General features: G+C 38.3%; 1 protein-coding gene across 12 annotated transcripts in view; it reads left to right on the top strand.

Moving 5' to 3' along the window:
• CDC14B (cell division cycle 14B) overlaps positions 1–23804 on the top strand; it is a 66577-nt gene extending 42773 nt beyond the window's left edge. For 2 of the 12 annotated variants that reach the window (XM_089490956.1, XM_089490999.1), the window contains exons 9-15: positions 1471–1701; positions 3533–3671; positions 5800–5977; positions 6432–6529; positions 11472–11588; positions 18863–18919; positions 19142–23804. In XM_089490956.1, the coding sequence (XP_089347082.1) occupies positions 1471–1701; positions 3533–3671; positions 5800–5977; positions 6432–6529; positions 11472–11588; positions 18863–18919; positions 19142–19181 (860 nt within the window). In that variant the 3' untranslated portion in view covers positions 19182–23804. Of the gene's footprint in view, positions 1–1470; positions 1702–3532; positions 3672–5799; positions 5978–6431; positions 6530–7583; positions 7729–11471; positions 11589–18532; positions 18647–18862; positions 18920–19141 lie in introns of those variants that run through there. The other 10 variants (XM_089490982.1, XM_089491006.1, XR_016277377.1 and 7 more) reach the window with 9 other exon arrangements.
• Positions 23805–23933: the final 129 nt, after the last annotated feature.

Genomic DNA, 23933 nt, shown 5'->3' with positions numbered 1-23933 from the left:
TTTTAAAATTCTGGCTGAGGCTTGGTGGTGGGAAGGTGACAAAGGGAGTGAGGAAGGGGCTTAAATTCTGGCTGATGTTTCATAGTATGATTGACTTCCACCAGTCAAGATGAGGGAACCAGTGGCAGTGGCAGCAAGCACCAAGCTCTAGGCATGCATTCTTCCTGCTGTGAACACACCAACCACCACATGTGTCCTTTGAAGAAATAGCTGAATCCGAATCAGGAAGAATGCCTGCCTGGTTCCTGAGCCTTGCTGCCACAGCCTCTGCTACTGACCTGGGACTGTTTCTCAGCATGGCTGCAGTTAGTCGCAGGTAAGTTGCTCTAATTCACACATACCAAAATTTGTACTGAGGGCCCACTGAATTTTAAGAACACACATAGGAAAAAAAGGTCACATGTGCCCTCTAGGGGCCATGCAGGGAAATTTTCCGTATCATGAGGGCTCCCAGGCTGTTTTAGACCAGAAGCATCTTTTTTTCTTCTTCTTTCAATCAGTAAACTTGTGGTTTACTTCCTGGTTGACAAAAAGGGCATTCATGAGCCTAAAATGGCAGGTGGTCCAAACATGGTAAAAGTGCTCCTCAGGCTCCCCAGAGGATGGAGAGAATTAAAAAAAATCTAAAAAAAAATCAGGATACTGTGGGCTTCAAATGTCCTTAGGGAACTGTGTGTGACCTCCATGGCAACTCCCCCCCCCTTCTGAACTGGCTGTGAGTTCCCCTCCCCAGTTTAAAAGAAAGACAGTTGGGACAAAGAAAATAGGACTACTCGTCATCACTTATACTATGCCGTTCTCTAAGCAGCCAGGACTCAAAAGTAACTCACAAGAAAGTTAACTCAAAGGAATACAGTTGGAGGAAACACATACATTATTTTATTATATTAAAACACTTTATTATATTAAAGCACAGCTAAAGGATTAAGGCCAAGAATCTGCTGAAAACCAGCGTAGCATAATGCTGCACTGGCATAACTTGGTGGAATGATGGAGAGAATGAGGCTGCCAGCCCAGTGAGAGTGGGGAGACAAAACTGTCCTCACACATCAGTCCAGGAGTGCCCCCACACTGTTGCAAAAACCAGAGGAAAGGAGTTTTTGGGACCAGGAAAATATCAAAATATTTGTACAGTTGATTCATTATGCAGGCACGAAGTTCCAAAAGTTTTTTTTAGGTATTATAATCATCTTCACACCATTTTCCTAGTTTGGATTAAGAACACCAACAGTTTTTTGGTCAATAATAAAATATAGTTGGATTGAAAGCTAATAAAAATTCAACATCCACTAGTTAAAAGCTCTTCCTTAGTGACCAGTTAATTTCCACAAGCTGACCTGAACAAAAGGTCTTTGCATGCTTAAAGAAAAAATCCACATTTGAAAAGAAAAAAATGTTTATGGTGGTCTACTAGTTATAATTTATACTGCTATTAAATCCCTCCCCCTCCCTCTGTTTCCTTTCTTCCAGGTTATCCGCATCACGCTCCTGAAGCTTATTTTCCCTACTTCAGAAAACATAATATTACCACTGTAATCCGCCTAAATAAGAGAGTCTATGATGCAAAAAGGTTTAGAGATGGAGGCTTTGAACACTATGATCTCTTTTTTGCTGATGGAAGTATTCCTAGTGATACCATCGTCCAAATGTTCCTAAATATTTGTGAAAATGTTGAAGGTGCTATAGCAGTTCACTGCAAAGGTATAGAAATGATTAGTTGAAGTCAATGATGTCTACTATTTTATCAGTTATAATTAGTTTCTTATATAAACAGAGGTGATAATTCATTAGACCTGGCCACTTGAGTAGTGTTCCAAGTTGCATCATTAATAAGATTAACCAGACTTAAATTCTCTTTTTTAAAAATGGAAGTTATTGGAGAGGGAAGGGGAAGATGTGGCCCACCAAAGACCTAGGGGGAGGGGGCAGTGGAGCCCCCTCCCCATAGGTCTTTGGCAGTTATCTATCTCTGTCTTAGGTAAAGCTTGCGAAATGTTATCAGGAGGCTTCTAAATATTCTGCTTAGAGTCTGTATTTCAGTGGACTCCATTGTTCTGTGGCATTAATGTTCAGTCCAAATTACCTGCAGAAACTGATTGTAAATAAATAAAAAAAGATGCAGGCAGTTCCTGTCATACACTACCAAAGAAATATTATTAAGTTAGGAAAAGGAAATGGCTGATTGCAGACTTTTCAAAGAAATAAATTTGGACATCTCTGGTCTTCTCTGATTCCTCTACACAGTCCTCAACATGCTATTAAAATCTTCTCCAGAGAGATGGAGGACCATCCTCTGAAACAGAATGAGGAATCATAAGGGAGGTCTAGAAGAATGTAGAAACTTGAAGAAATTTATTTCTTCATTCACAGAAATCTTGATAGACTGAAGAAACTTCAATGAACATAGTTGGGCAGAATCCACTATATGTTATCCTGACCTTCTGACTAAGACCCAAATTAAATGGGTTGCATTTCTAATGGATTCCAGTAATGGAAGTGGAATGGACATTATACAATATGAAAACACAATTTGGTCCATGACATTAACCACTTATGTAAAATGTTTTATATGGTTTTTGATGCTGGTATCTGGGATCTGATAGGACAATTCAGGGGTGAGATACCTGAAGAGTCGTAGGCAGTCATAGATCTGTGTTCCTGGGTTGCTGCTGCTTCTTTATAAAAGGTATCAAAAATGTGTTTTGTAATGATAAGGAGTGTTGTAAAGTTACAGGAAAAGAGATGAACATTCAAGACAAGATATGGGGGACAGGCTTATGGTGAAGATATGGGAAACTGTTTAAACATGATCAGACTGTTAAGCCATCTGGTTTGTACTCAGACAGCAGCTTTCCAGGTTGTCTCGAAACCTGCCACCTGATTCTTTTACAGTACAGTGGAACCTCGGGATACGAAATACCCGGGTTACGAATTTTTCGGGACCCGAAAAAATCCAATTGGAAATTATTGATCCGGGTTACGAAATTTTTTTCGGGTCCCGAAAAAACTTTTGGTGCTTTTTGCCGCGATTTTACACCAAATCGCGGCTTTTCCCCATTAGCGGCTATGGGGATTCGGCTTGCGAAAGCCGTTCGGGTTACGAAAGCGGCCGCGGAACGGATTACTTTCGTAACCCGAGGCTCCACTGTAATTGTAAATACTGCGAGATTTTCTGTGGGCCAAGCTTGTTTTCTGTCACTGCTCTGCCTCTCTGCCACAAATAGGTGGCCTGAGATGCCAGGAGATTCTTGTTCTGAAGGACTGTCCTAAGGTATCCTGTTTGTTTACCTGGAGAAACAACATTCAGGGGGGGGAAGGGGGGGATAATGCTTTTCATTTTCAGAGCAGGAGTGTAACATATGCAGTGCTCAATATGTTCTTGGGCTGTATCTCCTGTTGTTCCTCAGTGCTGGCTTGAGTGGAGAGCAGTTGTTATCCAGCAACATCTGGAGGGCATGCACTTCTCAATCCCACCCCTGTTTAAAAGCTTGAATGAGGATCTGCCTGTAATTACCTGTTTCCTTCTGTGCAGCTGGACTTGGCAGAACTGGCACCCTGATAGCCTGCTATATGATGAAGCATTACAGAATGACTGCTGCTGAATGTATTGCTTGGATTAGGATTTGTAGACCTGGCTCTGTGATTGGATCACAGCAGCACTTCTTATTAGAGTAAGTACAGAAACACAGGTTGCATCAACACTGTAGAAATAATGCAATTTGACATTAACTGCCATGGCTCAGTACTATGCATTTCTGAAGACTGTAGTTTTATTGAGATATTTACTATGACAGTTAAAGTAGTGTCAAACTGGATTATTTCTGCAGTGTGGATGCAGACATAAAGACATATTTTTGGTAATTTGAGTCAGCAATGAAATGAGCTGTAATCTGTGTACTATCTTTGGGCCCTGGTTTCACACAAATTTCTCATGACCATTCTGCTTTCTTGGATACCATATATTATGTAATATATTAAATGACTTTGGTCCAAAACACACTGCAGAAATAATCCACTTTAAGACTGCTTTAATTACCATGGCTCAATGCAGTGGAATTCTGGGAACTGTAGTTTTGTGAGACATTTAGCCACCTTTATCAGAGACCTCTGGTGCCACAATAAACTACAATTCCCAGGATTCTCTAGCCCTAAGCCAGGGCAGTTAAGGTGGTCCCAAACTGGATTATTTCTGCAATATATGTTGAACTTTAGAAATGTAAACCAGCTACTGATCAGAAGCTACAGTGCAAACAATCTACAGTCAATAGTATCTGGTCACAGCTGTATGTTTCTCTGATACTTTCCACCCAGTCATTAATACTGGTGTGCTTTATAGACTTATGCTGAAGATAGAAAGAGGGCCTTTAGATGTCTAAAGAATGCAACCAGAGGCGTGAATGTAAGAAATTCAGATAAGGCCATATTTTAACAGTTAATATTAACTTGAATCTGTGAGAGGAGAAAGTGTGTGCAGGAATGGGCAGCAAGCATAAACCTGGAACCACATCAGTACCAATGCTGGGAGACCCATGTCACTTCAGACATACCTCAGAGGTATGAATAGTTACGGAAAAAGTGGTCTCAGAGTGATCTCCAACCCACCCATGGGTGCCAGGGCCCTAAGATGAAGGCCTTGGTGATCATCTCAAAGGCACATGGGGGTACTAACCAACCCTAAATGCTGTAAAATTGCTGTAGACCTTTAACTAATGTCACTGAATCAGGGAAACCATAATTAATATTAACCCTGATATGAGGGTATGATTTTGCATATCATCCCACACAGCAAGATGTATGCCATCATGTCTTCATTCTTCCTTCCTTCTTTCCCACCTTTGTTTGGCATCTAGCAGCTAGAACTTCCATTCAGGCAAGTCTTTTCTGATTTGTGAATGAACCAGCATGTTGGTCACATCTGATTCAAATGGGAGGGTCTAAACAAACTGCACACCTTTTGGGGGGATTTGCTTCATGGGATGTCCTAACCTACTAGGACCTATCACTTTGACTTATCTCTTACCCCATAAACCAAAGAAATAATCTCAGAATAAACCTTGGGGAATTACAATGGCTTTTTTGGGAAAGAGACAAGGTCAATGTTTTATCTAGTTTTCACTGGCAGCATGGAATAATCACACTGCTCATGGATGAAAACCAGGGTTGCCCATAAGCCTGGCTTATTGTGATGTTTAAAGCAGTCAGAGCATGTTTGCCATTCTGCATGGTTTTCAGTTAGTCTGTAATTGCACCAGATATCTTGAAATATAATTACTACATACAGTTACTCTAAACCAAAAAAAACCCCACCAAAGCTATCTGGAATTTCTCTTCAGCCTTCCAATAAAATTCCCAAAATGGAAATTGCATTATTCTTAGTAACCATGGTTTCTATCAGCAGCACCCTTCTCACAGATTGACTTTTGAACCAACAGAGCCCTCTGCCAATGAAAGTGGATAAAGGTAATTTTCAGCAGTAGGTTTCCACACTATCTCCTATGTAGTAAGATAAACTTCATGACTTTTCAGGCCTATTTTATACCAAAGCTGAGTTTGCACAAAAGCAGGTGTACTTTTAAATGCACCCTCATTAAGATGCTGGATTGGATTATAATTTTAGGGCTAAATTAAAATATAAATCCTAAAGAGAGTTGTATCAGTCCCAATTTAGGTAAGTGTTGATATACCAGAGTCCCAATAATTCAATGAATCTACTTTAGGTAGGATGAACAATTAATTAGATTTACCTCATAATCATATGAATCAGTGGATTTTTTTTAACACATTTTCTTCCCTTAATAGGAAACAATCTGAACTTTGGTTGGAAGGTGATATTTACCGTGAAAAGTTAAAGAAAACCCCCAGCATTACTGTTACAAAACTTCTTTCAGGAGTAGATGACATTTCGATTAATGATTCGATTAATGATTCGATTAATGATTCCAAAAATCAGAACATCAGCAGTAAAGATTCTGAACCGGTAATCTTCCGAATGTTGTGCTGTTGTAAATTTTAGAACGTTGTTATAAAATTGTGGGCATAATAAAGCAAAAAAAGAAAGAAAGTGGTTTTGTATGTTCGTTTATATTTGTATTCTTGATATGTGTTCACAGAGTAGGGGGAAATATGCAACTAATTAACAAGCTGTTCTACAAGTGAGGTAAAGATTCACATGGCTAAATTTCTGAAAATACCTCTTTCTGGTACTATGGATTTCTTCTATATGCCACCATCTCATTCTCTTGTTATGACACTTGTGTTAACTGCTAGATAAATACACTAAAATGCTGGGAAAGGTTTCATAAAGTCTCTTGACATTTTGGGCAAAAAAAAAAAAAGTTCAGTAATTCATCCATGGGGTAGGATAGTAGTTTCAGTAGTAAGATTTTAAAGTTTGATATAAATAATTCCAATAGTATATCATTTATTTACAGTACAGTGATGAAGAAGACACAAGCACAGTTACACAAGGAGATAAGCTTCGTGTTCTGAAAAGTAAAAGGAAAACAAAATCAAACACAGTTCCACTAACGTAAGTTATTTTTGCTTTCCTTTTGTAAATGTCAAAACCTTTTTGTCACTTTCTTAAAGGTTGACTGAGGCATGTTTTTATGTAATGTAAAGTAGTATTATGCTATTTCATTGCTTTACTATATTCACCTCTTGCTTAGTTTTCTTATCATCAGCGCCTCCTCTTCCCTGCCACAGTAAGGTACCCATTCCTTACTTGAATAAGCCTATCAGCTAGACCACAAAGTTCTTAGTGTTGGCATTATATGAACTCCTAAAAGCTTCTCAGTCACAAAGTATTTTTAAAGATGAGGCACCTACATTAACCGCTTCTCATAGATTAGTTTTCATACTCAAGATCTTTGCCTTTAACTGTTCAGTACTTAGGACAATTGTTGTCAAAGTACATTGCTTGTGCTAGGGTGAATTCTGTCCTTTGTGTGTGAAAGCTTATGGTTAAAATGTTCCTTTGCATATGTAGTGTGATTTGGGGAAAAGCCATATCTAGTAAAATGTATGCCATGTTTTTAAAATACAGTGTTGAATGTTGGAAAACAACACATCCATCTAGTGGTATATTATGTTCTGCATAAAGTATAATTCCTCTGTAATGTGTGTTATATAAAGCATGTCTGTGTGTGTCTGTGTGTTGGTGTTAGATTAGCTACACCTATATGAATAAAGCAAAAGTATTTTCATCTATTGATCCTCCTACATAAAGCAGTTAACAATATTTTTCTGAGTAACAGTTCTAGGTTGGGTTTTCTATTTTAAAATACAGTAAATATTTTTTTAAAATACAGTAACAGTTCTAGGTTTGGTTTTCTATTGAGGCAATTTTTTAGGTAGTAGGTGATCTGCAAATTAAAGGAAGGAGAAAATATTCTCCCTTTAAACAAACTTTTAAAGAACAGCATGGCATCTGAGCAGAGAGCAGAAAGTATATTTCCTAGTGAACATAGATAAACATTTTTTTCATTTTAAACTGCAACTGGCTGAAATGTACCATACATTTCTAAAATTCTTGGTTTTCCCCTTTGATTTCATGTTCATCTCTTCCTCCCTACCCTTTTTAGATGTCTCCTAGCTATGCTGGTCTCTATCCTGAGTAGCATTGTCATCTGGTGGATTTTGTGTGATTCCCTTCTTCCCAACCTGCTATTCTGTCTAGATGGTTTAAGAACGTAGGTCCACCAGGACCTCCCTTGAGAGAGCCACTGTGTAAGTGCCCCTGTTACATTCTCTACAGTAGCTCACCTTCTCACCTCTTACATAAACTCATGCACCAAGCTTCTACTGGCTTTTCTTTTCTTTTTGCAAGAGTACATCTAACTTCTTTGCCTACTTTTATAAAGAAAAAAGGGGGTTATAGCAAATGAGTTCAAATTGCCTTTGAATTCCCCATTGCAAACAGCAAACAATTATAGGAAACAGTGTTTCCTTTTTTCTGCTTTCTCTCTCATGTTCTGTCTTCCATTTTTGTCCTGGATACTCTGTTCAGAAAAAACAGTGACAAAGGTGTGTGTGTGTGTGTGCGCGCGCGCGCACACACATGTGTGTGTGTATTGAATGTGTGAGTGGTGCTTCCATGTTGGTGTGAAAGGAGTTTGGTCACTTTGGGGTTCTTGATCAATTCTGGAATAGTTTGTAGCTACTTTATGCATGTTATTTAGGTTGGTTGTTGAGTTTCAGATAAGTAAGAAAATCTGTGAATGGTGTGCACTGAGGGACATCAAGTATTTGAGAATGTAAATGTACATTCATTTACCTGTGACTAAGGGGCATTGAAAATAGTTGGTGTTACTTCCAGGGAACATGCATAGGGCTGAACTGTAAATTAAGCCATCAGTTTATTTTTTACTTATCTGATTTATAACCTGCCTTTCTTGCATCGTGGGATGCAAGAAAGGCAGGCTGTACCTAAGTTCCGCTTAGGTGTAGAGTAAAACTGGACACAGTTAGATTCTAGATTGTAATTGGTATTCTGTACAGATCTAAATTGTATCTTTCTGCTTTAGAAAGTTAATGAGAAGTAGTTTGCAGAACAGAATAATGCAATAGCGGGTTACAGACCACCGAAAAGTGGCGGTCTGGCTCCGCCTCCGCTTACAGCGCCCGGGAGCCGCAGCCTTTAAACTGCGTGGCTCCCAGACGCTGCAGAGAAGGAGCATGGAAATTGTGCTCCTTCTCAGGCCCCGGAAGAAACGCCGTGAGGTACTACCTGCGCGCTTGCGGCGTCATTTCTGGGGTGCGATGTGTGGACGCAGCGCGTCTGCTACTTCAAGATGGCAGCGGCCGTGTGGAATGGCCGCCACTATTTTGTGCACACGGAGCGCGTACTAGGGTTAGGGGGTGTGGAAGCACCACCCCTTCCTAACCCTAGTACGCGCTTGTTGCATACTATATGGCGGTTTGTAATCCGCCAATGTCTCTTGGATTTCACTGGGGAAATCTGAGAAATCTGGTGTATTGGACTCCTTATGATACGTCTGCATAGTTCACATTTTACAGGCTCTCCTTTTAAGTAGATCTTGCTGCATGCTAAACAACTTGTGTCTTGCTTTAACCCTTAGCTCTGAACTTTCTTCGTGCTCAGGGGTGTAATATGTCATACGTTCACTTAAAAAAAACTAGGCTAACTAAGATAATATCTATAATAATTTAAGGCTAATTTAAGGGGAACTTTAGTTTCAGCCCATTATTGTATTCTAAATGTTATTATGTGAAAGTAGCACATCCAGCACATATATTTTAAAAACACAGTGTATTTTAAAATGACCATATACACACCAGCATAATTGTACTGAAAATATGAATGAATTCAATCCTAGGGAAGTTGGTGACACATTTCTTCCCTTAGCTTGTGACAGTGATGAACAGCACTGCAATCTAATGAGATGATTTAGAGGATAGAGGCACACATGTTACAGAGAAAAGGGACAATTCAATTGAACAACTAAACTTATCTTTTCCTTCACATTTGGTGCCACAATTGCAGTCCTGCAGTAGATATTACTTACTTCAATAGTGCACATTTCCAAATTGTAGAGAAGGAGAGAAGTGCTATAGCTGGAAATTTTAACATAGGGGTAGGCAGTGCATTACTTTTCAGTTTTTGTTGGAATGGAACTCCCATCATCCCACATAATCAGCTTTAGTGATTAGGTACGATGGACATTAGAACAGCAATGCATAAAAATACACAAGCTGCCCACTCCTGGTTTTATGATCTTCAACTGCCTTTCCAGTGACTCTTTTCTGGAGAGAAATGTGTTACAGTGGAGACTTGTTATACACTGGGGTTTGGTTCCAAGATCCCTCGTGTATAACAAAATCCATGTATGCTCAAGTCTCATTTAAAAAACATCTGGGGTGCTTAGTGCTGTAGCAAACTTTTTCTTTGTTGGTAAAGAGGTTGTTGGCAACTGGGGTGGGGTGGGGTGTCAAGCCAGGATGTTACTTTTGTAAATGTATATGTAATTAAATAAATGATGTAGAACATGGGCCCATGTTTTTAGCTCCCTGGGTCATTTCAGGCCCAGGAAAGGCCTTTTAAAAATAAAAAGTGACATGAAGTCTCTGTTGTTAAAACAAGGCTTCCCCTGGGCCTAAAATTATCAAAGAGGTTAAAAGCATGGTGAAAATGCTACCTGCACCCAGCAGATAGCATTCAGGGACATTTTAGTGCAAAAGAGAAATTGATTATTTTTTTAAATGAGGGAGCTGAGTGTGCAGGTGCAGTTCTCCAAGGTCTTGCCATTGGGGCTAATGCAGCCCCCTAGCCTCCCACAGTTGCCCATCCCAATTTAATTACTAGCAGGAATGCACCGAGGCAGCCCTCAGCAATAAAAGAAAAAGCCATAGCCATCTGTCAGTTATCCTTCCAGGGATGTTTCTCTGGAACAGAAACATACTTCCTGTCAACATAATTGCTAAAAGGAGCAAGCTGAGACAGTCCTCAACATTCAAACTATCTCATTGTGTCAGAGCAATGAAGCACCTTTGTCTTATTTCAAGCAGAAATGGGATTGTTTTTTGCCAGTGTCGACAGCAGCATATTTATTTTTTAATATTTGTTTTATTTATGTCTCCCCATTCCAGTATGGGTTTCAAGGCAGCTAACAACACCAATAGAAACAAATTACATTTTAAAACAGGGGTGTTTTTTTTTTAAAAAACCAAAAGTATAAAATATATTATCCTATTAAAAACAGCACCAATTTAAAAGAATTTAAAGAGTCTGGACTCAGACCTTATAGGTCATAACCAACATTTTGAATTGTGCCTGGATGTGGAGTTATATATTCCCTGTAACTAATTCTGCTCAGTATTTTGGACCTGCTGAAGTTTCTGAATGCTTCCCAAAGGCACCCTATGTAGAGTGTGCTTCTGTAATGCAAACAAGGTGTCATCAGGGCATGTGTCACTGTAGCTAGATCTGACATCTCCAAGACCAGGAAAAACTCTAATTTTAACTGTTGAGGTAGACTTATGTGGTAAGGTATGTGGATTATTCTCCACCCATTACTGAGGAATAAGAGTTAAAATATTGGGTGTCTTATCTGAGACGTTCAGGATTTTTCTCTCTATAATTCATCTTCCACTTTCCATTGATGAGGAATATTCCACCTTTTGAATATCTCTCCTTGATCTCCGTAAAGCTCCTTTCACTACTTGTGGAAGAGACCTAAATCAAACCTTTTCTTCTCCCTTTCAGAAGCAAAAACCTAAGCCAAAGCAAAAAGAGTACAGAACTGGACAAACCAATGGTTTGAATAGAAAACTATAAAGAGATTTAATGCTCAGATACTACCACACAGCCACTGAGAAGAGACCATAAACATCTGTTGACAAAATAATCTTATTTTAGGCATCATTTTGAAAATCCATAATGCCATATCATTCTTCTCGTTGTATATACCTTTCAGCTTGTTTTATATAACTTCTCTCTTCTACTCTTTCAGAGTAATTCTGCAATCCAGTGTTCAGAAAAGTAAACAGTCTGAACCTAGCCTTTCTGACAATGCAGGCCATACTAAAAGAACCACCAGGTCTACTGCCAGAAAAAGCAGTTTCAAAAGGTGAGAATTATTCTCCTGAAATTTAGACATTATTAATTGGAAATATCTGAAAAAGCTAAAATTTGCACTTTTGATGCAGATAAACAGATTTGAAACAGATAATGCTAAACCATAATTTAGGCTCATGATGGTGAATACTTGGCTGCTCCCTGCTCCTCCTCTAACACATCTGTAAGATCAGGAGCATTTACTTCCTGGTTGGCTTTCTCATTCTTTTTGAACTAAGGGAAATCTGGCTAGTTTAAATCATGAGGAGGGAGCATTTTCAGCCCAAGAGCTACATTCCTTTGGAAACAATATTCTCCAGGCTCCTTGTCAGAGATATTGGGTTTCCATCTAAAAGTGGGCAGGACCACCACTTTTTAATAAATTCTCCTTTTCATTTATTATGGTTTTATTATTTTTAGCAATTGGCTTTGCTGTCTCTTGTTTTATTGCAAACCACTTTGAAATTTTCTAAATGAAGAGCAGTATAAAAATGTTCAGAAATAAAATGAATAGCTGTGTCAGCATTTGACCCCAACTCCATACTGCTGTTAAACTGGCAGGGACCAACATTTTTCAGAGCTTAACCGCTGTGGTAGAAGCTACATGGGAAGGCTCCATGTGCCATTATTCCACCCATTATTTAACCTGTAACTAAATGATTCTGCCTTGTTAATAAACTGTCATTTAAAGCATGGATGGTTAACTTTGTGTAAGTCTTCCTTCCTCAACCCGTTAGCCACCAAAGGCTACACACCCATCCCCACGACCAAAATCTGGTGGCAACTGGGAAAGGGCTCACTTAAAATATGTATTTTTCTTGCTTTAAATACAGTATTCACTGGAACAAGTAACTTAAAGTGAGCATTTGCTCGCTTTCAGTGGAGTTTGCCACCAGAGTTCAGTGGAAAATCAGTGCAAATCATTTGAAACATGCAAAATGCTTGCTTTAAATTTGGTTTTATCTCAGTTGCTTGCTGAATTACATGGTTGATGCAGATGCTCAACAGAATTCAGGGGAATTATTTTTAATATGGATGATTTGACAGGATTGTAAAATGGCCAGGGGAGCCACATTTCTTCTCCTGTTTTAAACTAACCAAAGTTCCCTAGTTTTGATAAAATAAAAAACTCCCTTGAGTTTGAACTCTGGAGGTGGATGCTTCTGATTTCCTTAGTGTTCCTGGAGATAATGAAGAATGCCTGAAACCAAGGAGGATTAGTGTTGACATGTGTAATGGTACATAGCAATTTACTGTTGCATCTCAATTGAGTGAAAGTGTTTTGTGCACATTTACTGGAACTGTGTGGAGATCAGAACCACTTAAGGTAAATAAATTCTGATTAGCATACACTCTGAAGAAAGTGGTAGCAGTTCTATCAAACTTTCAGTTTATTAACCTTCCTTATAAAATGATTTTAAACAGGGATCTTAAGAAACAGTCCCATAAAAAAAAAAACATTTAAGAGAATTAAATAAATTATCCTTTAAGATAAATGCAAAGAAGGTAAAGAACCAAGCAGGTGCAGGTAATACATTTTAATTTCTATTTCACAAGTATTTTATTGGAAAAAGTAAATAATTTGGTTATGACACAGGATTACAACAAGTATTTAATCAGCACTTAATCAGTGTTTTTAATATTGTATATGACTGAAATGGGGTCCTAGTCAGAGAACCTTTTAGAAAGTGCTTATAAAAACAGTAGATGGCAAGCATCTCCTTAGAAGAGGCATTCAGTCCCATGTAAAAGTGAAATGCTTCTTCAAAGACCATGCTTATGGTTTTTTCCTCTATAATTATCATTTTGCCTTGTATAAAAAGTTCCTGTAGATTTAAATTGCATGAACTTTTGCATGTTTTAGTCATTTTATATTGTTTTTAGCTGTAATTTTGTTTTAAAATAAATAATAATAGTAATATTTTTTAACAATTATATCTGTGAGTTCCCTTAAGTTCCTTTTTGAGAAAAAGGCAGTATAGGAATGAAATAAATAGAGATCAGTTAAACCAGTTCAGCTAATTAAAATTCAAACATTTAAGTGACTATAATTTCCTTAGCCAAGTTAACAGCACTAGTTTGACAACTTCCTGGAATATTATTTCATTGAAAGAGATGTAAGTGCATATAATCATTTCCATGCAGATATGATTTTCTCTATCCTCTGCCCTCAACTAACTACCCTGGCTAGGGAAAGATTTGTCTTTTCTTGAGAGATTAACCGTGCCTCGAAAGAGTGAGAGTCTGTATTTGCATTTTGAGGTCTTCATTCCTTTGTAATGAAATTGTAATGTTTTCTGCTAATAGTTTGGCTGTAAGCATATAGCTGTAAGCTATCCAGGCATGCTGTGTGTTTGCAAAAAAGGAAACCATTAACCATTTTTACTCAATGGGAGTAGTTTTCTTCAATCTCTTTTCTTAAAACATCAAGGAAATCAGATCTGAGGAGTACTAATTTTAAATGATTTGTGCTTATTTCAGAATGATCCGGCATGTCAGTACTTTCACAATTGTTTACTCAAATGCACAAAGCAGTGTTTTTCAGGATTCTGTGAACATCCTAATTTTACAGATATATTTTTTTCTGAATAGCTTTGCAGTAACCATTAATGTACCCATATTTGGAGTTCTTGCTCTTCAGTACTTTTTATAATTTGTGTTGTCATCTCACAGTTGTTCATCCTTGCAGAATCTTTGAATTGCCACATACACTTACACATACATACTTAAATCTGGTTCAGTCATACTGCTTATTAAGGCAAAATATACAAGGCCTAATGCGTTTCCTTCTTCTCTTCTTGGCACTCTGTAATGTTTCTGGCTTCTTCCAAATAGTAAACTCTGGCTTAAATAACCCAGAAACATGTCAGTGAGACAGTACCAAGAAGGGAAAAGGCAATGTAAGGAGAGAGAGCATGCAGATGTAAATCTTATTAAGCCAAGATGGACTATAGCCAAAATGGACCCCTTCTCTGAGGAGACCTGGACTAATCTCTCTAATGAGTTGGAAAGATAAAGTGACTGGCTAATGTATAAATAGAACTTTAAAAGTGTTGTTGTTGTTGTTGTTATTATTATTATTATTATTTATAAAGCGCTTTAATTTACACAGCGCTGTACATACAATTTTTATAATTTTTAATTTTTAATTGTGGTTAATTGCTTAAACACAATACTTTGTCAATTTTGGTTCTAACTTTATATCCAAATTTAAGTGGAAAATTAAGACCGAAGCTTGAATAACAAAATCTAATTCTGTACACAAGGGATGGGTGCCAAAGGGGTTTGTGGAGCCGCAACAGCCCCATTTTCCTCCTTCCTGGACCACCACAGGCTGCACTTTTAGGGTTTCGGCTGAAAGGAGAGGTGGGCATAAGAGCACTTGTAGTTTTCAGGAAGTTGCAGGGGGCATAAAATGTGGGAGTATGGACATTGTTTTAGCTGAAAGTCACACTCCCTGGGTGCTTCTGAAGGCACAATTCTCTGTGTCTCTTTTTTATAAAAAATTAAAAAGGTATGGGTGTCTCCAAGGACACAAGAGCACCATTCAAAGGCTGCATAAGACCCATGGACCTCACTGTTGCCCCTCTTGCCAATTTTACATAGTCCTTAATGGATACCAACACTGTGGCCCTATTCTTTAGTATTGTGAAAGTGCTATTTATCAATTTTTTTCTTTAACAGACGATGGAAGCACTGCCATTTAAATAACTAGCAAATATCTGCAGATTTTCAGAAGCTGTGTTTGACATTCATACTTGCTGGTTTATAAGCATTTTGTACTTTATCATTATGGCATAATTGAAGCCTAGTCCTCTGGCCTGTTGTGAAGGCTGAAATGTTCGAGCAAGGGATGATTATCCTTTTTGCTCTCCTGCTAGAATATGTCACTACTCCCTGTTCTAGGGAGAGTGGGGAACCCTTGATGGCCCAATAATACTGCCTGAAACAGTTTAAGGGGAAAAGGTTTGGTAGAGTAATTACAATGTTGAACCAGGACGTAGGAGAAGCTGCTCTAGACCCCCCTGAAGTATGAAATTTGATGAATGATCAGTTACTCTGTTCTACGCTGAATAACCTTGCAAGGTTTATACTTCAGGTTTTAAATGGGAAGGAGGAGAGATAAGTAAGCTGTCTTGAATTTGTTAGAGCAAAGAGAATGCTTTGTACTTGAGAATGGTCTAGCTAGCCTTACTCCAGGCACAACTTGTAGTAAATTTTGTTTGATATTTAAGAACTGCTTAGTGTAATTTCTACAAGAAGTGTGGGCAAAGTACAGCTTGAGTGCTGCATGCGGCCCCACATTAAGCCCCATGGCTGTCTTCTGAGTCAGATGTAAAAACTACAAATCCCACAATTTTATAGCATTAGGCTATGACTGTTAAAGTGGTGTCAAACTGCGTTAATTCTGTGGTGCAGATACTTTCAAACCATAGTTTGGAGAAGTGGAAATAAACAGTAAGCTCACTCACTTCTACCTCTATTTCTAGGTCTCTTCTAGTAGATAGCCGGAATCCTGTTGGGCAGTTACAAATATGTAATCTAGGCTGTATTTCCCTAGCATAAATAATGCAGTTTGGTACCACTTTAACTGCCATGGCTTAGTGTTATGGAATTCTTGGATTTTTATTTTTGTGAGATATTTAGTCTGGTGCCACAACAAATGGCAAATCTCAGAATTCCATAGCTTTGAGTCATGGCAGTTCAGGTGTGGTCAAACTGCATTATTTCTGTAGTGCAGATGCAGCCTTAGAACTATGCACTCACAATCCCTACATAGCCCCTGTCTATCAGATAGCAGATGATAGTCCTCCTCCTCCTTGCATGAGGGTTCTTGTTTCTTCCTGTCACACTGGAGATCACTGACAGGAGGGAGTGGGACCATCAGTCCACTGCTTCACAATCGATAGGGAACAAACCTCCATTGATTAAAGCAGGTGCTTCCTGGTATGTAGGGATTGGGTGTATCAGGATAGGATTCTCTGCACAGCCCCATAATGATGGTATTTACACATACATAAAACTCCAACAGGAGTCCAGCCCATTTTTGCCAAGATATCTGTCAAGAAAATGTAGTTTGCATAAACCTCCAAGCCATGATTTGAAGTGAGCTAACAAAACAGTGTAGCTTAAATCATTTTTTGCCTAATTTCGACAGCTGTGGTTGGACAGCTGTTGGAACTGGGGCTGCGTGTCTGATCATTCAGGAAGTAATCTAGGGCTTTTCTGTTTCATCTGATCACTGTTTATGCCATCCTGCCTCTTTCTTGGCTGTAATTCCACCTCAATCCACCATCTAATTAAAATATTGTATGTACAGCGCTGTGTAAATTAACAGCACTTTATAAATAAAGGTTAATAATAATAATGGGAGAGGCGGGGAAATATAAATAAATTATTTAATTCCTTGAAATTTTAAGTTTTAGTGATCATCCTACACATCTATTAAAGGTAAAGATATTCCCCTTTGAAAAAGGTTGTCAAGTCATATTAACTGTAGAAAGAGGTGCTCATCACTGTTACTAAGCCGAAGAGCCAGCATTCTCAAATACAACTCTGTGATCATGTGGCTAGCATGACTACACAGAGCGCTGTTAGCTTCCCACTGAAGTGGTACCTATTTATCTACTTGCACTTTTACATGCTTTCAAACAGCTAGGTTGGCAGAAGCTGGGACTAGTGATGGGAGCTCACCCCATCACATGGTGCTTGGGCCTTGAACTGCCAGCTAGCCAATCTTGCAATTCTCAATCTGCATCTTAACCACTGAGCCACTGTGTCCCAATAACCCATCTATTGTGCCAAAAAAGAAGTAATACATAAAAAGCAATTTTGGCCTTAAGAACCTCTGCACCTTATATACAAAGATGGCAAGGTGTGCCTACAGAAGGCACATATAATTAATTCTAGAGATGGGGAAATGGTTTCCTATAAAACAATGTTGAAAGGTCTTATTTTCAGAGGCACAAGACTGGTTGTGGACATTGGTGTCTTTAAAAGTAGTTTTGATTAACATTTCCTCTCTCAAGCAATCTTATCCTTATGTAATCCGCAGTGTGAACAGGGAATGCAGCGGTCCTGGTGCTTATCAGTAGTTTTGAAGTGTTTGCACACTGCCTGTAGAGATAAAAAGCCTGAAAAAGAGATACACAAAAGGAAGAGGAGGGAGTGCTGGCTATATTTTTATTTAAAATTTATCTAATAGATTTATTGCACAGCAAGAATGCATTGAGACATTCAGCCTAGTTGTGGGGAAAGTCAGAGAATCATAGCATCGTAGAGTTGGAAGAGACCACAAGGGCCATCCAGTCCAACCCTGTTCTGCCATGCAGGAAATCTCAATCAAAGCATCCCCGACAGATGGCCATCCAGCCTCTGCTTAAAGACCTCCAAAGAAGGAGATTCCCCTACACTCCCAGGAAGTGTGTTCCACTGTCGAACAGCCCTTACTGTCAGGAAATTCCTCCTAATGTTGAGGTGGAATCGCTTTTCCTGGAGCTTGCATCCATTGTTCCGGGTCCTGTTCTCTGGAGCAGCAGAAAACAAGTTTGCACCCTCCTCAATGTGACATCCCTTCAAATATTTAAACAGGGCTATCATATCATCTCCTAACGGTCTCTTCTCCAGGCTAAACATCCCCAGCTCCCTAAGGCGTTCCTCATAGGGCATGGTTTCCAGACCCTTCACCATTTTAGTCGCTCTCCTTTGGACATGGTGCATGGTGGCAGCATGGGCATTCTTTCCAAATAGCAAAGGTGCTTTACAGATGTGTCCGCTGTCTAGAGACATCAATATGTAAGATGGAGCATTCAGTGCTATGTAGATGCATTTAATGTAAGTTAGTCGGTTTTTAAGATTGGAACTTAAGGTCATAGAACGCAGTTTTCAAGAGTGCTCATGTAACTCCCTCCCCTCTTTCTCTTGAAATTGGATGGAAACTCATACTGCAAATGAAAGAGCCCTTCCTTGTTGCTACAGTTAGCAGTTTAGGGAACACGATATTACGTTGACACAATGAGTGGAATGAGGATGGACTTTAAAAGAAACTTGACGCGTAGGAGCAAATACACAGTAAGTGCTATCATACTAATAGTATTTTTCACTATTGTTAGGGGTATTTTTGTGTGCTTTTGAAGACTCCTTTTTCTTTTCTAAAGATTTCAGTCTGCTTTTAATATTGTAAGTTGCATTTGACTCTCATTAAACTAGAAGCTGCATAAAGTAGCAGAATGCCATCTATTGAATCCTTAGTCTTACAACTTTACTTTTTTTCTACTTTCCCCACAGTCTGATGCCTCAGAGAGAAAGAAGGAAAAGGGATACTTTACAACAAATACATTTATGGTACTTTAATCCTACTGCTTTCTGTTTATGAACCTGAGCTTCCTTGTCTTCTACTATTTGTAATCTGGGTGGCAGCCTGTGCCTTTGTTGCTATGCAAATTGCAGTGTTTGCAGTAATAATGGCCCATGGCCCTCCCTCAGCCACCCTTTTTGTTTGCTTAATTTAAACTGGTAACAATGTTCATATTTGACATTCCTTAAGCTTCATCTTTATCATTTCAGCAGCGCCCCTGTCCCAAGAACCAGAACTGTGTTGCGCTGAACAATTGAAACTGAAGAGGATAGAGAGGAACAAAGGGACATTGCTCTCAATTAAAAAAAAATGGAGAAACTTTAAAAAATGTGGTCTCTTTTAACTTTTAGCTGAAATTTTAAAAAGTTATAGAGAAGCTTGTGCAAGAACCCAAAGTTATTGTGACTATATTATGGAAGCATTAACAGATGTAAATGTGACAACGGCCTGTAAATTTTAGCCTGGAGTCTAAATAACTCATTTATTAACAAAAGCTTTCTTTTTCTGTCTGATACTAATGTACAAAATGGGATGGCAATCAGCTCTCTCCTGCTCACTGCTGTATCATTGGGGCTTGGGGGGCAGGTTAGCTGTAAGGCTTTCTATGCCTGGCAGCTTCTCCCATAAAATGGAGTGGGACAAACTGGGAAGATGCTCCCCGTTTTTCTTCATAGCATCATAATTCCTTAAATCGTTTGTCCTTATATTTTTTTAAGGATTTTTATCATTTGCAGCTGTTTTCTAAATCCACCAAAGAATTCTCTATTTACAGTACATGGTTTCCTCTTCTTGTTTTTACACCACTGCTGAAAATGTAACTTTTTTGCATTTGCAAAAATACCTGAGTGCACACTGTATTTTAATGTCACCCTTGAAGTAGGCTCTCTTGTGCAGATATGTGTGAATAAAGAGGTATCTGCAAACCTTCAGCAAATTTGGATAAAATGCAGTAATTAAGTAGACCTTTTTAATAAATGTGTTGTGTGTGCATATTTACAAGTACATATACCCATCTACAGAGTGCCTCATAAAAGGAATCTGAGGATAGTGGGGCAACTCTCCACTAAAACCTTTAAGAATTGAAAAGAGGTGGAATGTTCATCATCAGTTCTAGTACCAAGCATCATTCCTGACAGTGACCTTTACAGGGTTCTGAAAAAATACTACAGCTACAACAAAACCCACCTTTCCTAGCCCTCCCTGGAGATTTGACCTCTGCTTTCTTATATACATCTGTATGGGATTCCTATTGAACTGTGATTTGGCATTGCTGTAGTATCCCTTTTTTCATTCCAGTTTTGGGCTAATTAAATCTTTTCACCCATTAACTTTTAATTCTTGGAGTGGCAACAGGAATCACACTGTAGTGAAATTGGAAAGCATACCTAGAGCTGCTAAAATTACCATTTGTGACTTGTAAAGAGAAATCATAGCAAAACCATAATGCTTTTTTCTCACCACTAATTCAAGCAGCACTGTTAACAGTTGTATCTGTTGCCTTGTTCATCGTTGTAGTAGTATGGTACTGTTCAACTGTAATAGCACTTAATGGCTTGGCTGCCTTTCAGTTATTTTTTTCTCCTATCAAAGAGAGATGGTGTTGTAGCCTGAAGGTGCTACAAACAAGTCACTATCTGTGAGCTCTGAACCAGATCTTGGGCTTTGGCCATGCTGCCTGGTAATACTATCATGGAGAAAATCCCTGCATGTTTTAAAGAAACATGTGAAGTGCTGGATAGTCTTGCTGAACCTCACCACCACCCATCCTGCTAAAGTTATAGTACACCCCTGAAGTAACGTTGTTGTTAAATGTTTTTAAAATGGTGAATTCTCTGTTCATCAAAAGTAATTTACACTCATCCCTCCACATTCACTGGGGTTAGGGGCACAGGACCTACATGAATGTGGAAAAACCACAAATAACAAAAACACTGTTTTTACTTGAGAACATTGCTCTATGAATCTCTAGGTCTTCCAGAGAAACTCTGTGGTCAACATCTGCCTGACATGGACCATAAAATTGCACTGGATGAGCTACAAATGCCTGGTGGAGTGCTCTCTCTAGGACTCTTTAGGCTTCAGTGTGACTTTTGGTTAAAGTTGACCAGAGTTGTGATGGAGGACCTAGATATTCTTAGAACATATTAATCCATGAATAATGAAATCCACAAAAGTGGAGGAACGAGTGTATATAGATTTAAAAAAAATGAATGCTACAAGACAATGGCCTGTACTAGAAAATAATTCTGTCCACCTCAGAATCCAAAAGTGTGATGCAGCAGCATCAGGTTGTTGCCTGTAACATTATGAGAGTGCCATAACTTTGAAATTAATAAAAAAGCTAGCTATGCCATAGAGGAAGTGATGCTGAATTACAATCATGATGTAGTTGAATGTTGATGAGGTTCTATGGAACTCTGGATTTCCCAATTTTTATTGCTAATGAACTACCTCTACCCCTTGTTTCCATGCTAGAATATGTAGAAGGCGAAGATACTTACTAAATGTGGGCATCACACAAGCATTTGCATGTACTGAGAAACTAACTGAGCCAGAGTTTAGATAACAAACATCACTGCATGATTCTATATTTAGATTTCTTGCAGGACTCAGTTTGAATGGAGTAGATGCCCATGGGATAATAGCTATATTCCCCCTCTGCCCCCAGACTGCCTATAGGATTTTAACTCATTTTCTATATACATTTGTTTAACAGCCATTCAGAAAAATGCTATCAACCCAAAGAAATATTACCTAAACTTCAGATTAGCTTCTTAAAACAGCATTGGCCTCATTTTCAAAGTTGTTGCTCACAAATAATGTCTTCACAGTAGTTTTAAAACATGCTTGGATTTTCAGCAATTGATACCCTTTTAAATGCCTGTTGTACAATTTGCTTTCGGCTGTTTAAGTTCATCTACTCAATAATATTCCAATAGAAATTGGCTACTAGTCATCTTTAGGTTCTAAAAAAAAGGGAAACCTATGACTTAATCATTGTACAGCATGAGGCTAAATTTTCAGTGCCTACTGTGGAAAAAACTGGATGTTTGTACACAAGTTCTATTTTGATATTTGTTTAAGTAATGTAAATATAAGTAACATCATACTTATCTTACTACTGTAGCAGAAGTATTGCCAGCGCCAGTTGAAGGGGAGGGGGTCACATTTATACAGTTACTAAATTCACATACATTGGCTTTGTATAATTAAAAAACCTTTTAAAGGGGGGCATTGGAGACTGGCATTATTCAAGTAAATTAGGTAAAAATTCAAAACGTTCGTACCAGAAGCCAAAACCTCACACGTTATTAGAATAGTTTTTAAGGACTACCTGCTCTTAAAAAAAAATCTCATTGCTTTTGAACAGTCAAACCAGGTGTATTACATAATGCCAGCTGTCCCATTTTAACTTGTATCCCAACATTTCAAGTTCAAGAATCTAACCCTGCATTACCTTGTGTCCAGCCACAACTTCAAGTTAGAATGCCAAATGGGCTAAAGTTCAGACTTTACTACACTTGGGATGGTCATAGGAAAATGGAGGTATCTCCAAACTAGTTAACAAAAACAAAAAGATCACACACACACCCCAAATTTACTTAGATTTCTCTTTAAGATGATAAAGGGTAATTCTACTCAACAGCAAAGCTCATTTGCTGCTCTGTGAAACCATTCTCCCCTCCCGCCCCCCCCCCCAGTGTTCACTTTGCCTGACTACTGTATATATTCATTTATAGGTCTAGAAATTTTAGTCAAATTGCCCCCAAAACCTGAGGATTTACGCATGGGTCAGTTAAGCACTGTACTTTAACGCTTATTAAAAAATGAACCATCCTGAGTGAAAGGCAAAAATGTAATCTGTCCTGGAATCCACTGACCCCCCCCCCCCCCTCTGTTCTCTCTTCCATACAGCCTTTATTTTGAGGCACAAACTTATGGCTGCTAGAATTTTGTAAGTTCTTTAGCAGTGTTTTCCTTTGCTTCATACCTTAGATCCTTTGTTACATGCCCCTAGATTTTATCCTCGACCTATCCACGCGTCATATCAAACAATACCCTCGACTTATACATGAAGTTGACTTACAGTCGAGTACATAAAGTAGATGTCATAGAACAACTTATTTTTGTGTAAGCAGATAATCACTGTATGCTCTTGCTAGTTTGATGCTTGAATCTGAAGAGCAATCTGCGTCTTGGAAAATACTATCATGCACCAATACAGAAATTTCAAAACTCCTTTGAACTACATGGAGAAAACCTACCACAAACTTAAAATCCTAATTGTAGGCAAGTCTGGTTCTTGATGTTTTTATCAGAATGAATTCTGATGGCTTTTTGGCTAAATAATTACAGAAGCTGTGTCTCAAAATACATGAAAGCTCAATAAGTAAGCTCAAAAATATTGCTGGTTTCTAAGCCTTGACATTTCTTTACAGGCATGCAGTTCTTTCTTGTTCTATAATTTGCACACTATGTACTAAAGAAAGTATTTCAAATATGAGCAAGTTGGTTAGCACAGCTACATTCAACTTTTCAAACTTTCAATTATCAGTGAAGTTGTTCCCAACATTCATCTGTTTTAGTACTGACAGTTATACTGTTAAAAGACTGGAGGAAAAAGCTTTTTCAGGGTTGCTGCTTTTAAGTCCCAATATTGTTGTTCTGTAGTTTTGTATCTACTGCTTTGTAAACTCTTGTACAGATCATCTGTTCAAAGTATATGTGTAATCAATACTGTCTACTTTTTTTAAAAATTGTAATATTAAAAAAAATAGGAAATTTTATTTTGCTGAACGTATTTTAAAGGTAAACTTGATACTATAGTTTGTATTTCTCATTATGATTTGATTATAAATATTAACTTGTAAAAATGTAACTTGTAAAAATGTATACAAATAAAATGTATCATTTGTTCAAGGCACTCCCACAAGTGTCTGTGTAGAAAAACAATGGCCCTGCTAATATATTTAAGGTGGAAATCAGTCTGGTAAAGCTGCT

Source organism: Sceloporus occidentalis, unplaced genomic scaffold, assembly GCF_023333645.1.
Source record: "Sceloporus occidentalis isolate IW3139 unplaced genomic scaffold, rSceOcc1.0.p SCAF_1, whole genome shotgun sequence".
NCBI lineage: Eukaryota > Metazoa > Chordata > Lepidosauria > Squamata > Phrynosomatidae > Sceloporus > Sceloporus occidentalis.
Note: the sequence above shows the minus strand (reverse complement) of the source record. Positions and strands in the feature narration are given on the sequence as shown.